The sequence below is a fragment of the Melanaphis sacchari genome, unplaced genomic scaffold (assembly GCF_002803265.2).
Source record: "Melanaphis sacchari strain LSU unplaced genomic scaffold, SCAv2.0 Contig11_pilon_pilon, whole genome shotgun sequence".
Lineage (NCBI taxonomy): Eukaryota > Metazoa > Arthropoda > Insecta > Hemiptera > Aphididae > Melanaphis > Melanaphis sacchari.
Window position 1 is genome coordinate 771,902 of NW_020270469.1, and position 19,041 is coordinate 790,942.

At 26.0% G+C, this 19,041-nt stretch overlaps 1 protein-coding gene across 2 annotated transcripts in view; it reads right to left on the reverse strand.

Annotated features, from left to right (window-relative positions):
* LOC112604183 (monocarboxylate transporter 2) overlaps positions 1-19,041 on the reverse strand; it is a 310,370-nt gene that overhangs the window by 244,964 nt on the left and 46,365 nt on the right. Inside the window, exon 1 of one of the 2 annotated variants that reach the window (XM_025353097.1) lies at positions 2,205-2,732. The exons of the other annotated variant lie outside the window; for it this stretch is intronic. Within the exon in view, the coding sequence (XP_025208882.1) occupies positions 2,205-2,607 (403 nt within the window). The 5' untranslated portion in view covers positions 2,608-2,732. Of the gene's footprint in view, positions 1-2,204; positions 2,733-19,041 lie in introns of those variants that run through there. 2 annotated transcript variants of the gene reach the window in all.

Sequence of the window (19,041 nt, forward strand, 5' to 3'; positions counted from 1 at the left end):
ATCTTTGTTTTAATCAAAGAAATAATTTAATTTCTCTGTTTAAACTGATTTATTTGTATGAAATAAAATGAAGAATTCAAGAATTCAGTTGTTATATTAATAAAATAATGAATTAAAAAACGTTGGTATAAAGTATACGTTAAGTGTATTTACTCCAAATTAATAACATTAGAAACATTTTAACCCTTTTTGTTTATTAATAACAAAACGGTTAATATTATAATTTTAATTTGTTGTTTATAAAAACTTTGGTTAAATAACCACTTAAACTTATATTTAAAAATCTACAATACTAAGAAATACGCTTTTTATAATATTTCTTTATACTTAAGCTCCCTAATTGGACTAAAAATACTTAATATTTGTATTATATAAGTTTATAAATGTATGAAAAGTACCTTTTCATCTTAAAAAAACAATAAGTAATTTACGACATAATTGATAGCTCATTTATTAGCTACTTACTAACCGATGTTCTTTTTTTTTACTACAGTATAAATATTAGATTTTAATTTATTAAGCCATGATTAAATATTAAATAATATTTTGTAACATAACTAATTAACAACTTTATACTCTGGTCGTTATACACAATATACACTAACTAAGGTTTTAGAATATATAAATATATAAATATCTCATTCGTTAATATTTTTATTAATATATAATTTTATTCTAAGAATTAATAAACTGACAATATTCAAAATAATTATGCAAAAAGATAGTTAAGTTTAACGGTAGTGCGTTTTATTAATTTTACACTACATTTTCGTAGCTCTTTGCATTCCGGCGATTCTGGAAATTAATTTCCTTAAATATAGCTTAAAAAAATATATGTCGCATAAATAGGTGTTTAGAACTATTATTTTAAATGATTTTAAGTCCAACAGTTTAACCTTTATTTCCACCGGAATAATAAACAGTTGACAAAAAAATTGCAAAATTTCTTTTTTGTTCGACAGAGTTAATAAAAATATAGAAATGTAAATTAGCTAAACTTACGATTAAACTTCAGGTTTTATTCGGTAAATTATTTAACAATAAGTATTATTATTTTTAATTAAAAAAAAAAAAAAAAAAAAAAAAACAAACAAACAAACTTATGTACGGATATCTATTTTTTGTTATCATAACTATAGATATCACACATTCCTTATCTGAAATCGATTGAAAAGAAACGAATGTGTATATAAATGAAAGTATCATATATTTTTAGATATGTTACCTGAATCATTAAATAAGATAGACACTTTTAATAACTATTCATTATTATAATATTATTAAAAAAAATAGAATTAAAATTATTTGATCGTTTGTCGTTAACGTCAACTATATACACTAATAGATCATAAGTATTACGTTCATAATAGACATTGATAAAAAAGAAACCATTGATAATATTTTATTTTCAAGCAAGGTACACGTATAGAAATATAATGCGCTACCTTTATGGAAGAATACTTTGAGTACTTCTCTATTACCGTGATGTACTTATCTACTATTATGCTCACAATTTTGTAAGAATTTAACTAAGGTCCAAAAATGAGAATTAACTAGTAAACAAGTTCAATTTATTTTTAACTTTGTAACTAAACTAAGTAATTAGTTACTTTTCCTATTAGCTTTTTAATTAGACTTTACTAGTTACTAGTTTACTAGTAATCTATTGAAACAACTAAACTTTATCCAGTGTACTTGAAAAATAATAGGCAAAATAATCCAACTTGTAACATTGCCTAAACTAGTATAGCTAGTGTGTAATAAGAAGAAAAGTTCGGAACCATTTTTAGTAAAATATTTAGTTATTATTTAAAAAAAATTAAAATTCACGACATCACTATATACGTAAATCATGTGATAATTAAAAAATAAATAAAAAAATAATTGTTCTTAATTGAGTAAAGTTAATACTATTCTCTATGTTGACATAAACTTTCAAGGATAAATAATACATCGTTGATTGACGGTTTATTCAAAACTAACAAATTTCTCATCTAAATTTAATGTGTACACAAGCACTCTAAAAAATATTCTTCTTTGGAAAAAGAAATTAAAAATTTATGGTTTTATCAAAAAAGACAATAATTTAATAGATAATAATCTATTTTATATAGTTTTTTTTTTTTTTTATGATTAATTAATGCTTCACGTTAAAAGGACCACATGCGATAAATAATGACATCGGAGAATTCAGCGTCGTTTACCTGTTCTCGTATAACTAACGTCCCGGAACCTGTGCACCACATCTTTCTCCAGGGTGCCGAATGACAGTTGCAACCCGTGATTGAGCAAGTGCACCATGCACGCGCAAGCGACCACCACCCAGCCCCATCCGGCTTCCGGATAATAGTGACGGCGGAGGAGTCTACCCACGTTCGCGGCCGGCGCGGCCACCTGCAGCTGATGCACCGCCCTGCTCTTATCCGGAAGCAGTTGCTGCTGCTGTCCGTCGATCCCGGCCATTGCGGTGGACGCGAGGGCAGTCCCCCCGACGGTTTCCTCCTCCATCACGGTGTACAGCATCGGCCACGACCGAGATTTCGAGATGGTGCGCGAGTTTCTCTCGCACGGACAAGACGCCGTCATCTCGATCGGTTTTTTTTCCATCGCCTTGTAGTTTAATATTGTTGTACTGTACAGTTCCTATTTTCCTATCCGCCTATATTACTGAACCCCGAACTGTAAACCGTTGCGAGCCAACAACGACCGTCATTTCGGATTTGGCGGAAATGGGGTGGAAAAAAAAACGCGTAAAACCGTTTGCGCGCGCGTCGGCGACGAAATACGCGTGACGCGGATATAATTCTTGTGTGTGTGTGTGTGTGTGTGCGTTTGTGTATAATATAAGTAATATCGTTATTATACACGCGAACGGTGAGTATAATTAAAACAGTGTTGCGACAATGGCGATGAAGCGTATCCGTATCCGGCAGCGGCGTAGCACGCGTACACCACCACGTGGACGACTGACGACGCCACACCGGTCGTGCTAACCGTTTGACGACGACGAAGACTGGATACCGCCTGCGTGACGGTCGCGGCGGCGGCGGCGGCGGCGGCTGCAACGGCGACCTACCGCAACGGTTTTGCCATTGCGCACGTGCGCAGTCGGTAGACAACAACGTCGCGCGGACATCGTCTTCATTTTCTTCTTCCTTCTCTCTGATATTCCTCTTCGTCGTCATCCACCGCCCCGACCGTAGACGGGTGCGAGCAACAACTGCAACAGCCGACGGATATGATATACCACATTATGTTACGTACCTACACCGACTATTGAGCAGTGCGAGTCGCAAGACTACAACTGTCGTATACAGTAAATGTGTGTGTATACGACGAAAAGTTCTTTGCTCGAAATGACTCGCCGGCGAAGCGGTTCGGATCGTTCAAACGATTATTGTGCGCTATAGCGATAAAGGTCGCAATACAGTTTTTCGGCTGATGTTAAATTTAATTAATTTTTTTATCGTTTCCGGATTGCAACTATACGCGCGCACGTGTGTGTCTGTGTGTGTGTGTGTATGGATTTCGCCATAACGGCTGCCGTAGCAATTATAATGCAACACATGGGTTTGCCGTTGCAATATTCATCCCGATACATAACGCGTACTTCACGATGCCCTTAACGAGCCAAACGGGAAATTCCAAAATTCAATCCAAATTTTCGCCGTTAGTGCATTCGTACATGTAGTGTGTACTATATCCGGATTCGGTATGAGTTATTTGGTCGATAGACTAATTAAATTCCACTGTTAAATAAAAAAACATAATTTATTCATTTTTAAAAGTTATTTAATAATATTTAGAACACAATTGAATTTACTACTGTTTATTGTTTTTTATTTATCAGTATAATCAAAAAAAAAAAAAAAAATTACAATGTGCAACTGAAATGTAATGAATTTATTGTTTATGACGTTTATGTTATCATCAATTTATGATCGTTTAAAAATATATCGATTCTATTAATTCATTTGCAATACTATTTAACTACAATACTAAATAGTATAAACCCTTAAAGATTTATCGTAACTCAAATAATTGTATACTTTGTGCTTAGTTATGACGTTATCAGCATGAAAATCAGGTCACTAGGTTTTTTCGGTATACATAATATACGTATCGTCATAGCAGTTAACATTATAATATTATAATCTTCAGTTTTCTAAATAATAAAAAAATTAGTTTTATATTAAATTTATTATTATCCTATTTCATTATTTATAAATATTTTTATTTTAGTCATTTCTCATGCATTAAAAACATGAATTTAACTAATTATTATTGAAATTATTCTATAAAAACCTTTTTTATATAAGTAGTCGATTAAATAAAGGGCACTTCATTTTTGTTTGGATTCCAGTGATGTTTTGCATCGTCAGTTGTCTTTAATCCGACATTTCTGCAACTGGTTCAATGGCCAATTAAGCGTCCGGAGATGAGATCAGTAGTGGCGCTACATGTAACTTCAGCATTACTATCGATAGACACAATATTATTCTATTCTGAATCATCACTTTAATCCTTTATTATATAAACCGGTTCAAATCGTCATAAATATCAATTAAGGTTTCCGTATTACAAAAATTAATAAATTTTTCCATATCTCAAATAACCTTATCACGATTCGCTTATAAAATTTCTAATAAATATTTTATACCTATAATGTATTAATAATGATAACAATTTAGAGCACTGTCCGGTTAATGGTTTAAGTTAAATTTGACTAAGCAACAATTTGTTTAAATTTCAATTATATTAATAATTTTCAAAATATTATTATCGGAACTCTTATATACCTGGGTAAATTAATCACTACAGTTATTTAAGTTATATTTAATAGTAGTTTTATTCTGATAATAACTATTATGTAATATAAGTTATATAAAATTAAGTTAATAATCAAATATTATTCGATTTCAACGTGTTAAAACATCTTTGTTGCATAATTTTTTTTAATAATAATTATTATTTTGTTATTTTTATTTTTTTTAATCTAATACCTATTATTACCTATGATTATTGCATTATTACAATAGTATTTCACTGTATACTTGAGTATTTATTATACCTTCAACATATTCTGCATCGTACTTAAACCGGAAAAACAACCCTCGCTTACTCACGATTCTAACTATGTAACCATATGTTCTACACACGGGTTATAGTTAACTATGAGACAACATAACATGCTGTAGGTGGAATCGTAGAGCATACTACTTATATATTATTATAATAATGCATTGACAGAAATCAACATGCGTACTGTATTATACAGATTTACTTGTCAACGTCGCCAATCATTGTTAAGTTATTGTATGAATATGAAACTAAAATAATGTACTTTTAACAAATTTATAATGGAACATATGAATAATTCAGACTTATTTTTCACATTGTACATAATTTTATTATAACTATAAATCCGAATAACATTTTATTGATCAATCGATGCAAATAGTTTAATTTATGTTGAACCTAACTGTGAATGGCGATAAAATAATATATTTTTTTTTAAGTAGCTATAGTAGGAGATTATTACTGAAGACATTAGTCGGCTTGCCCAGACACAAAGGTACATTGTTATTATTTTTCAAAAATCATTATACTTAAGACTATAGTGTGTTTAATACCGCAGTATTATAATAAAGATTCTAAAAATGAAATATGATTAATTTTGATTTACATGAAAAAGTTTTAGATAATAAATAACTTTTCACATGACACTTTCCGTATGTGCGTATAAGTTTATTATAATGTTTTTTCTCTTCGGACTTTTGAAATTTTCTTTTAAACTATTTGAAATTTGAAAAATAACACATGTTTACAATATGCAAATATATTTAAATACATTTCAATTTAGAGGGCAGATGCATTAAACTTTTGAAGATTCTTTACTTCTCAAAAAAAGTTGTTTTTTAAACATGCTATTACAAATTACAATAGTAAAGCTAATAGTATTTTCTTGATTTAATCAGACTCTAAAACTTATTTCTATAAAATTCTTACAAACATAAACAATTATAAAAAAATATTATACCTATAATACTTTTTTGTTTATAATTTATTTTCTACATCAAATATGCGCATAGAAGGAAACACTTAAAAAGTACCTATACATATAATATTAGCTATATATTTAATAAATATTATTTATGCTATGCCTAATATTGTGGTATAATTTTATGAATACAAATGAAAACAATAATAACTATGTAACAAGGATGTAACACGATTGCAAATTAATATCGCTTATCGAAGAATTAGTTTTTTAGCCGAAAACGAATGATTGCGAACGTTTTTATAGGCTATGTTGTCAAGTTTATAATTTTTGAATATGTTTTATTTTGTTTGGGAATTAAATTAACATTTTTTTTTTAAATAAAAATCATTCGATATTAATAATATAATGTTAGATTATAACTACGTTATACTAAAATAAAATTATATAAAATAATATGAAGTATTTAAAATATTGATTAAACAAAACAATGTCGGAGTATAAATATTAATAATAATGTTAAATAATGCATAATACGTTAGAAAATCTACATCGTATCTATTTATCCTATAGCCCAGCGTAATAGCGAAAAATGTCTTGAGCTATTTGATTATTTTAAAAATTATTATTTAAAAAATTTTAATTGACTAACACCAAATCTGGCAACAACACACGATTAAAAGCAGATAAAAACGTTCGCAATCGTGTTACGGGAAAAGGTCCGTTCGCAATCGTATATCATCTATATTACAAGTATTAAATTAAAGAAAACTCTAATTTTCATTTTTAAATATCTATAACTGCTAAATCGTAGTAGTTTTACAGTTAATTTTTTATAAAATAAATAAAACGTCACGCAAAAACTATGAAAAAAATTAATTATAACAGCCTGTATTTTATGATATTGTCCTATTAGCCTATTAGCATGTCGTCTATTTTCTAATGTATACCTATACAACAGGTAATAATACTTAATTTAAAAAATTAGCATGGAAATATTATGTTATTATCTAAAATAGAAAAGTTTACATTTACATAATATTATAATAATATTATGTCGTTTTGTTTGTTTTATTAATATTTTGAATTCTACAGTTATTTCTTATTTCGAGCAAATTTCCGTTTAAAGAAGATGTTTTTCTTTGGCCAACAAACTTAATAAATCGTTTTCTTAATGACTTGTTGACACGAGTTATTGGCCTTACATATAAGAATTCCTATTACAAGTTATGCCGTTTTAATTACTTATGAACATTATTGGAATACATGTTATATGTATTTTATATTCTCGTTATAGGTACCGATAAAAATTATAAAATATGTATTAATAGTGCTAAGACATGTAAGCTATGATACGTTACCAAACTATATACTACCCTGACAACATTGTGCAATAAATTATTACACAATAATATAATAATAAATATATACCTAACAGGGAAAACAAATTACAATTATAATATTTAAAATCAGCAATCTGACACACATTTTATAAGTAATATTATATATTAAAATTAAAACACTTAAATTTTAGATGTATCTTTCTAGAAATTATCAAAAAAAAAAAAAATAAATTGATTGTTTTTTCATTGAAAGGTATTATTATATTTGATTTAACGTACAAATACTCGATTATATTCAATAAGATTTTCATTTAAAAATATTGACAATGAAACAGATTCATTTTTAAAAACCATACTATTGTGAAAACGAACAAAGAGCTAACCTCTCGAGGGATGAATACACGGAGCACTGTTGATTAAAATTTTTGACATGATCGTCATAGATACTATTATATATTTTGTTTTCTTTCATTCTATTTAATATTTTTTTCTAACTCCATAAGTTGCAACCAACCTCAAATAAACGATTTGATATATTTTTTTTTTATTCTGCTGAAAAGGGGTGTATGAACTAAAATTTATTGTGCACTCCAGAAGACTGATTACTATTATTTATTTCATATAATATTGTATTATAAATTTTTTCTCCTTAAACGTTACATTGCAGAGCTTAATAAAATAGCTACAAATAACGTTATACTGTCTATAGACATTTTGGTTTATTAGTTACCTTTATTGCAACTAGAATATACCGAAGTATTGTTTACTATCCAGTTTATAAATTGTTCTAAACTGATTCTGCGAATAGATTTGATGGGAAAGTTTACCAATATAATATATAGAGCGGGCGTTATTGTGTCATATTACGAACATTGTTTAAAAGTCGACAAAGGAGAAACGTGACTTTTGATCCATCTGAGGACTTTGTCTACGTTTGATAAAATTACAAAATATTCAAATTACAAAATACATCCACGACCATCCATTCATTTTCTGTACCGTTTTTGATATACGTCATAATGTTATACATAATATAATATATTATAGAAATACACAAAATATTGTTTGAGTGACTGTGCATAACTATATACGAGTACCTATAGGTTTTGCTTGGAGTTAATATAAACTGTAATATTATACGTATACCTCAATTGTGTTTATTATGTTTTTGGTATGACGATCATGGACCCGTTTGAAAAAGCTGCAAATATTTATTATAAACGCTAAGTGCATCGTAATTTTTAATTTTGCATTAACTATGCCACTTTCTTTTTTTAAAACACCTCACCTAAATCTAACCGTGAAGCATATTAGTTATTAAACACAATATTTTTTATAGTAAAATGGCTGTTACAAGAATATAAAACAAATTGTTTAGCTTGTTGATTTTATTCAGTGTGCGAAAGGCAGATGCTATAGTTTCTTTTTACTATCATCAACAATGATTAAAATCAAATACACTGAATATAATAAATTATATTTTTTCTAGTGTAATGACATTTGAAAGTGGTAAAAATAACACAACCTCTTTTAATTGTTTTTATTTTTTAAAATCTACATTCAAGAAACACGAGACATTAACTACCTCGTTGGTGTCTTTATTTTGTGTTCATATGTATTAGATTTTTAATTATTTTGACATCTGAATAGTTTATGGAAAAAAAATAATGACAACAGTATGATAATATTATATTATTGGATATAAATTGATTTTCAAACACAGAATAAAATAAAAGATTTAACGATTGGTCATACTTTTTATTTAGTACCTACTAATTACGTCTTGTATTAAATTATTTTAATCATTTTATATAAATATATAAATAACCTAAATATATATTTAGATCCTTTTTTTCTAGTTGAATTAAAAACATATTGTTTAGTTGATATAACTGTATTTCAGCGAGTGATTTATATATAAACAGAAACGTTATGAATTTTACTGTGCTCGGTTAACATTTGTTTATATTGTTCAACTTAAAAAAATCAATTTAATATTTTTATCTAGTTTCGTCGATGGCAATTTTGTTCTGTTTATTAATCGTGTAACTAACATTCATATTGTAGCAATTTATTCTCAAAAAGATTTATGTGTTTTACTTACGAGTGATTTACTATTGTTAAACCATATAAATAATTTATAATACAAGTAAAATGTAATGTAGAAAATTAGTAGATGTATTTTTTAGAATTTTTAAAGATATTATTCTTGAAAACTAAAACTAAAATATTGATATTCGATAGATAAATAATTGAAGCATATTTACTAGACAATTTGAATTTTATAAAAGGTTGTTTAAAAGCAAATTTCAATCAAATATCCAATGTTGATTTGTTTTAATTTTTGTGTTATTAAATTATATCTTACCGCTTGTTTAGCTAATAAATAATATTAATTTTCCGTTTTCAAATTATATAATATATTTAATAATATTGTATCATTTCAAATTTGTTCGAAAGTGTGAGAATATGCATTAAACTTTAATAATGTTTAATATGTTTATTAATAATATAGAATACCTATAACTAAAAGTAAGTTAGTTACACATGTAGCCAATATAGCTGTCGGAAATACTGCCAATATCATTATTGTACACTGAAATAATATATTTGTAAAAAATACGTTCGTATACTGTAATATGAAGATAAAAATTAATTTACCAGTTCGTACACTATTCATTAAATTTACAACTAAATTATAATATTATCAAAATAAAATAAATGCATATGAGATTATATTGAAATTTCCACGCTTTAAACTTTGACAGATAATTAAAATGTACGTATAATATACACACTATTGACCTAAATAAACTATATTATAATTTTATCATTATAAGAATACTGCATATAGTTTAACAAACTTAAATCGACAGACAGAACCAGTAAATGATAGTCGTGTATATTTATTTCAGTGGCTGTTTAAGTAAATTAAATCGTAAACGTCTGGTACTATCAAATAATTCATTTGCAACGAAAACGGTAGAAAATATAATATTACTACGCTGTTTAAACCATATACTTATTACTTTATAATTTTGTATACGTAGTGACGAATGATAAAAATGTGGTTTATAATTGAGGAATTAATTTATAATATGTATTTATAAATAGATTTTAGGTGTTTGTATCAAATGATAAATTAACACAAAATACGTTTCAAAATATAACAAATTTAAACTGCATTTAATGCATCTTTTGTTATTTTTAAATCTCATATTTATACTTTGATTATGATTTCAAAATCATATTTCATCTATTCTAATGCATATTTAGGTATTTTGTCACCACCTATGTTGAGAAAAAATATCACGTGTACTTAAAAGTATAGCATAAATTACGCATAAATATAAGTACATATGATTTTTAAATTTTAACCACAATATATATTTTTTACACTGTATATGGCTATTATTTTTTAATTATTAAATGTTTTAGAACTTATTTTAAAACATACATTTATGTATAGTTTTTGGTTTATTTACGTATGTTCGGTTAAAGCTTTCCAAGTTTATTATTAGGACATAAAAATATATAAATTCTCTCCCTATTTAAACATTATAAACAACGTTGAACTTCGTTTATTGTTTTATTGAAGTTCGGCGATATTGTCAACGGTATCTATATAACACTTTGACACATAAAACAAGTTTTGCATTCTCTTTTAGATTATATTAGTATAATATAATATAATATGCTAAAATGTTATGATCAATACAAAAACAAATTACGTGTCGAAAAATCATTTGTGCGATAGTAAAATAATTTCTTGAACACTGTGTGTATTGTATAAAAAAAAAAAAAAACGAAAATGAAAAAGAAAGACATTAATCATACCGGTTCGGTTCCTGTTTGTTGTCAGATTTTTTTATTAAGTTTACACAGTGGCACAGCGCCTCAATGCAGATATGTATACACAGTGCAATGTGTAACTATAAAATAAATACACTGTGATTCGCTATACAGGAAAAGGATGCGTAGAAAAATGACAAACGACCCAATTGTTCCGGGTTTCCGGAGTAGAATTAACACTCGGATATCCAACACACGCTTACACATACATACTGAGTCATGTGACTAATGGATTTTATTTTAATTTAATGTGAAATTTATCAAAAAAATCCTTAAAATTTACTATCGTATTACAAATTTACCGTATCATTATTGAATGTTACGCATTTAGTACAGAAATCTAAACGTCTTATACATATCATTGCGTTTAAGTAATATTATTTAATACTATGATTTATATATATATATATATATAAAAAACAAATTGTTTTTTACTCAAATTTCTTTCCAAAAACAGGCAGTTATACTGTCAAACATGAATTTCTTGTCAAGTTTTGGGCTGGGACAAGTGTAGATCCAACGGTTGTTCAAAGGGAAGGTGATTTTATTTAAGTAGGATTTATATTAATTATATGTATCGGTATTTTTCAATCGATTTCTTTGAGAAATTATACATTATTAATAAGAAATAAGTAAAATATTGCACTCCCATTTCCGCAGTTCCACACATAAATAAGTGCAGGTGCTGTAAATGCGGTCACCGGTCATAACTGAATAAACGAATCACAAGCTCGAAATAATATTATTTGTTTTATAACAACTCACAATAAGCGCTAATGAATCATCACTTGCTAATTTATTTATCTCGTGTTTGGTACTCATCGTGTCTGAGCATCATAAAATAATGTGATTGTGAAAAATCATGTCGAATATAAGGAGTATATTTTTTCGTACAATATTATACAATACACCTAAGTAATAAATAAACTTCGATCGTTGGAGTTTAAGATCTCTCTCAGGGACAATATTTTGAACGTAAAATAAGGTCGGCTACCTCGGGTTAGGTTGCAATTAAGCAATGTATTCAAGTGAATGCTAATCTTGAAAGTCTTAGTGATTTTTTTTAAATTATCTAGGGAAGGTACTCGATGAACACCGTAAGGAATAGTGTTATTTTCTCGATTGTTATTAATACAACACATCATAACACACAAGATCGAAGATCATCATTGTAGAATGCTCGATGACAAATAGTCATCTAGTACACAGTAAAAAATAATATACTATATAATGAACAGAATTATCACGAAGCATGCTGAATGATATTAATAAAAAGTTGTTTGGTCAACGATTTCTGTCGTGTTTAACATTTATCTTCGTTTCGTACACTCCAATGAAGGATAGCTGCGCGTTAATCTCACTTTTAAATTTTAAAACGACCGCTATCATCGCGTTTGCGTAAGTGGTTCTGTTGAAACGCCAATTCAGAATTTCAGATTTACAAAAAAATTTGATATATTTATAAGATTTATAATTTTTTTTTTCTAAAACCATTGGACGTATTCCAATTCTTACCGAGTAAAATACTGTCTGTGATCAATTATTTTAAAATAACTTAAGAACTTTACACAAACATTTTAACGCATTGACATAACCCAAAATGAGTTTTCTAAAACAAAATAAAAACATATTTTTAAAACCAATTGCACTGCTTAGAATCTAAATTGATATCAAATATTATTATAGGTAGTAGTAATAGTCAACTGAAACTTAAAGCGCTATCTAGTTAAAAAATTCTGCTTAACATCTTGTCACTACACACAGAGACAAGTTAAGTTTAGCTTTATGGACTAAATACAGAAAAAATACTTTATATAAATCATAATCTGACTTTAACTTAGTTTCGATTGTTATTAGGCTTCTCAATTTTCAAAATCTGTAAGTTTAAAATAAAGATTGCTTTTGATTCAATTTTAATATTAATTTTGTTTATTTACTGACTTTAAGTAATCTTCCTAAAAACGATTTTGGTTATTTTGGTATTAATGTTTATTTTAGAATCGTATTGTTAATTTCCATTATGTTTATTAATATTAGTTTTTAGCAATAATTCTAATTTATTTATGTTCTATAAAATCAATTTTTAAGTCTATTTTCACACGACGACATTATTGGCAATTTCATCATAAACATCAATATAGGCACAAAGTGTACTAATTATAATTAATTTAAAGAATGACAATTCTATTTAAAACTAATATTATTTTTAATTATATAACTAATATGTTATATATTTAATCATAATTTTTCAACACATTATATAATTCTGAAATTAAATTTATTTGTAACTTTTTTAATAAACCCCAACGGATGATAAAGATAATAATTTTAAATTCAATTTTGATATATATTTTAAGATTTTAATTTTAATTGTGTTTTTTTGTTCTTCATTTTAAGATAATATTGTGACACAGTTATTAAGTTATTAGTATTTAGGTTAAACACATTTCTAAAAAGAGTATAGCAAGTAGTAAGTTGGGAGAAAAATATCTATTAAAAGTTTTTTTTATAAGCTAGACGGCGTGGCAGTGATGTATGATTCGGGAATAATGGGGATGATATTTTGTAATGCATGTATCTCTATCAGAATATGTTTTTGTTTACTTGAGATCAATGTTTTTTTTTTTTATTTATTCAAATAGTTGAGAATAATGGAACCGTAAATTTCAAAATAAAATTAATATCAATGTACTGTAATTTATTATTTTGAAATAAGATTATACGACAAAAAAATATGCCTAACTGACTATAAATAATTATTCAGAAATAATAAAATCACAAATTTTAGTTCGAATATGTAAAACGCGTGATATGAATTTGATAATTAAAGACAAAATTATTCGTAAGAAGAAAATAAGATTTCATTTGAAACATAATTAATTTATAAATCACAGCGGGATTCTTTTTTCGTGTATACTTTTGTCCGCGCTTTTCGAGTGAAACAAATTGTTATTCCACAGCTCTAGAATTAGAATTAAACTAAAAAACAGTAGTACAAAAGTATTTCTTTACAACGTTTTTTTTTTTTATTATTACTTCCTTAGTAAAAAAAGAGTATGCTAGTTCCGCATTTTAAACGTAAATTATTGTCTGCGACTTTGAATTTGACACATGTTTTTGTTCGTGAGTACTTTTTTCTCAGAAAACAATTTTAAGGTATTTAATCAACAAATATTTTGTGTTCACATATGAATGAACAAAATGTATTGCATTTTAAGAAATATAATTAAATTTAAATTAATTTTAAAATAATAAACATGTCAAATTAAATACAAAGCTCCATCTCCAGAAGTCTTAAATTGAGTTTAACTAAAATAATTATGGAACAAAGATAAAAAAATCAAGTCACAACATATTTTAGGCTTATTAAAACATATTTTTCTTATATTTTTAAAATATCTCACAGTTTACTTAAATCTAATGCTCCATGTAGATCTTAAAATAAAACTTTATTAGAAGCATTAAATTCTTATAAAACATTATATTCTAAATTATTTTCTCATCACTATTTCTTCATACCTAGTCTAGTCACATTCTCAATTTTTAAAGATACCCCTAGATGACTTAAAATAATATTGGTGTTATGACGTACTAAATTATTCAAAATTTAACATTATAAATAAAACTGAAATGTAATATTACCACTAGGTAAGCTTCTTCCAAAAAATCTGTGAATTCACTACATTATAATTGTTTAATAAAATACATAAAAATTAAATAATTTTGAGAGGTCATAAGAACTTTTTAATGCTTTAAATCATATTGAAACCTAATACAAAGTAAAATTAACGTTAATTTTTTTCTTATAAATACCATATATTTATATTTTCCATTATATAAATAAAATATACGTAATTTTACGTTTTTCTATCACATTACACTTAACAATTTTTATACACAGTAATTATATGATATTAGATGTTATTAAATTTTTCCGATAAAGTTTATAAGCTAAAATTTAAAAAAATAATGTCAACAAAAATAAGTGTATTTATGAACTTTATTTTATAGTTAAACAGTCACAATTTATATAATGTATACGCTGTATTAAATACGTTGGTGTGTAAAATGTTCGGGCAAGACAATATTTTTCAAGTATATTAATAAAGTTAATGTAGCTATACTTCAGACTAATATCGTTTTAGTTGTTAGTTTTATATTATACATATACATAACTGTATACGAGTATATACTATATACACCATAGATATTTTATACCATTCAGTGCTGTGCTCAGTTTCAAATATATAATTTGGAACGTCTTCAGTAGAAAATCATATTCATATTATTTTTAGAATACGCGGGCATTGATAATGATAAACTTACTCCAACAATGCCAAATTAACGAGTACTCGAACGGACGCCGATACAGAAATTTGCAAGTTTCCACGAAAACTTTTTATCCGGACAATCGCGATTCGTAATATTTAAAAAGGTTTTCTAAAACTTGGCAATGACAAAATGTTATGGCGTCGCTTAATAATACTGAATCGTTTGTCAAAATTAAAATATTGTTCCAATTACGACGTATATCATTAAAACTCTTGTTATTATTATAAAAACGATATCCAGACAACGTAATTAGATCCTTAGATTCAATTTAATTACGTTTATCGCTTTGTGTCTTACAGCCTTACACAAACGGTTTAGTGTTACTATTTGTCTAGAACAAAACCAGTAGGTAACCGCATGTGATTATTTTGTTCACAAAATAGTCGCAGTATGAAACCACCCATTTATAAAGGCGAGTTCTATCGACGGTCTATTAACTGTAAATAACATAAACTATACAAATACAACGTTACAGCAAATTGTTCAACATATAATTAATTAAATAAACACTTACATTTAAAATTTTAAGTTTTAAGTACAGCACGAGAATGTAATAATTGTTTTCTTTAGGGCGTGTTTGATTTCTTTATCCAAATAAAAGACCATTTTTTCCGAACAACTACGTAGGTAATAAATTTGATTTTATCAATGGTTTTTTAAATATTTTTTAAGTTATTTTAAAGAATTTTTAATTATTTATTATAGTATTTTAGGTTAGTTATAAGCCATAACTATTTAACTACACTTGTTAAAATAATATTCTACTTTTGGATAAAATGCATGATTTAAATAATTTAAAAAATATAAATATACATTTAACAATTTAAAATTAACTAATCAAAATGTTTTCAAAAACTACCACTTACTGGCTAAAAAATTATACTATACGTTTAATATATGTGCTATTACACTCCACCTGTGGCATTAATTTTAAATTTTTATGAGAATAGTAATTAATAATAACAATTTAGTTTTATACACATATGGTTTTTCATTTTATAAAATATAATTATAAACATTAATTGCTTTGAAACCAATAAACGTAGAAGTAACACTTTGCTTATTACTATTATCAAGGAGCAAGTACTGAGGTTCCTCTTATAGTAACTATACTAATAACACTTTTTATTATTAAAGTTTAAATATTTACCAAAGTTTATGTAATTCAAAATGGTAAGTTATATTGCAACGGTATAATGACAATACGTTTAAATGTTTATGTAAATATTTGGTAAACAATTTTTTTTTTAATCATCATAAAATGTTAATTATAATATTATAGTTTTTAATCATAATTTACTCGTGTCATAATGCAAAAAAAGTTTTAAGTATTTTTTTTAAGCTAACATTATTTCTATTGTCTTTAGTGAACTAAGCTTTTTTTATTTTAATATAACCATTATAACTAATGTTTGCATATAGATTCTGATGTCGTATAAAAATTTACATTTTTTTACTAAGCAGTAGGTACTAACAAGATGTTTAATAGAATAGAGGCTGTCGCCGAAATCAGATATTCTGGATACCAGAGAGATAACCAGCACATCATCGATGAATTTTAAATGTCAAATAATAAATACCAATACACTTAGTTATCATCTACAACGAGTTTTTGAAGTAACTATATTTACTTAAGCTCCTACATTTTTTATTTTTTTTTACATACAACATTTTAACCATAAATTTATTTTTCGTTATGAAATATTTGATTATATGTGAATTCTAACCCCCATCAATTCACTTTTTAAATTGTTTTATCTTACCCTCTCATCAAGTTTTTTAATTTTGTAAATCAATATCAGCTTTTCTACTTATTATTCATTGATTAATAAATATAATAGTGCAGATTGTAAATGATTCTAATCAAAAGAAAACAGAGGAAAAATAACTAAAAATTATATCAATGGGTATCTTTAAATTCTACGCAACATTGCTGCATATCTAAATGTCAAATTGTTAATTTATTGTAATTTTTATGTTTTATCAACAAGTGGCAATAAATTAGCTGCTCTAGAATTATTAAGAATAACGATTGTGTTTTAAATATTATTTTTTTAAAGTATAATGTTCGGCAATTTTCATAGTGAAAATAATACGTATTTATATAGTGTCGGCTGGCTGTCAAAATCGTTTTATTTTTTGAGTTGGGAGACTTTCATTTTCGCCTTTTTTCCTTAAAATTATTACTCTAATTTAGAAAATAATATACATTTATGTAAAAAAAAAACTTTTATATACTTATATAGAGTCGACAGACGAAAATTAAATTTATTAAATTGAAATGAACTATTGTTTTCATTTTATTTTCTGTAGAATTGTATGTATTTACGAGTATTTCATTCAAATATGATCTAAATTAACGATAACCACAGTTATGCATATTAGATGCTAGGCAAGCTTATCATTTCTATTAAGTTAGAAGTAAATGGAACAGATTATATCAATCGATTTTATCAATCAAGAAATTATAGTTGAAATGTTTAAAAAGAAACTCCAAGCACACCGCGATACTGCAGTGCTAATAAGCAAAATAACGCACAAAAACTGAAGTTTATCGTGTTGCGTACTTCAGATAATATTTAATATCAATAACAGTATAACAATAATTATAACTACCTAAATAATCTTACGAATTTCAACTAAATAATGAATTTTAGTAGAAAAAATTTGTATAATTTTGTATCTACAATGATTAAAATTCACGAATCTTACTTTTTAATTTGTCAACTCAACATCTAAATAAAAATCATGAAAAAACTATTATAACTTGAATTCAAAAGACCGTTGATATTATTCTTGATAATAATATTAACTTATATTAATAATTAAGTTATTAAATACTAGCAAATGTAAATATAATTTTAAATTCCTATAAAAATAAATCTATACAAAAAGTGCAGTTTACAAAGCGCTTATTAGAGCTTTAAATATTATTTACTTTTAATTAACAAATTACATTTTCAATATGAAAAATTATTTCTAATTAATTTGTGCATTAAATTTTAACAAATTTATCTAATAAACAGTACCTAATATTATTTAACTATGAGCCAAAAAGTAATTAAATTTACATACTGTAATCTATAATATTATAAAAATATTAATTTGACATAAAAAATACTTTCATTAAACATCTTTAAGTAATTCAATATATTAAATGAAAAAATTCTAAAAGTACATTTTTTATTTAAGACGAGATATTTTTGTATGATCTTAACCATAAAAAATCTTTTAAACTAAAATACAAATATTGTAAAAGTTTTATAAAATATGGTGGTGTAATATTTGTTTATTTTACTAGAGTTTTAGTGTTTTAGAAAAAGTCATAAATCTTCACTTTTAAAAAAAAATTCATGGGTATTTCAAATATTAATATTATAACATGACAAAATAAAATTTCGTATCACATTTTTTTTTCTTGATAAAACTTCAATGGTTATAACAATATGTAATATTCTTACAATTAAAAGTTTCTACAGTGAATTGGAATGTATTTTAAATTCAAACTCGTTG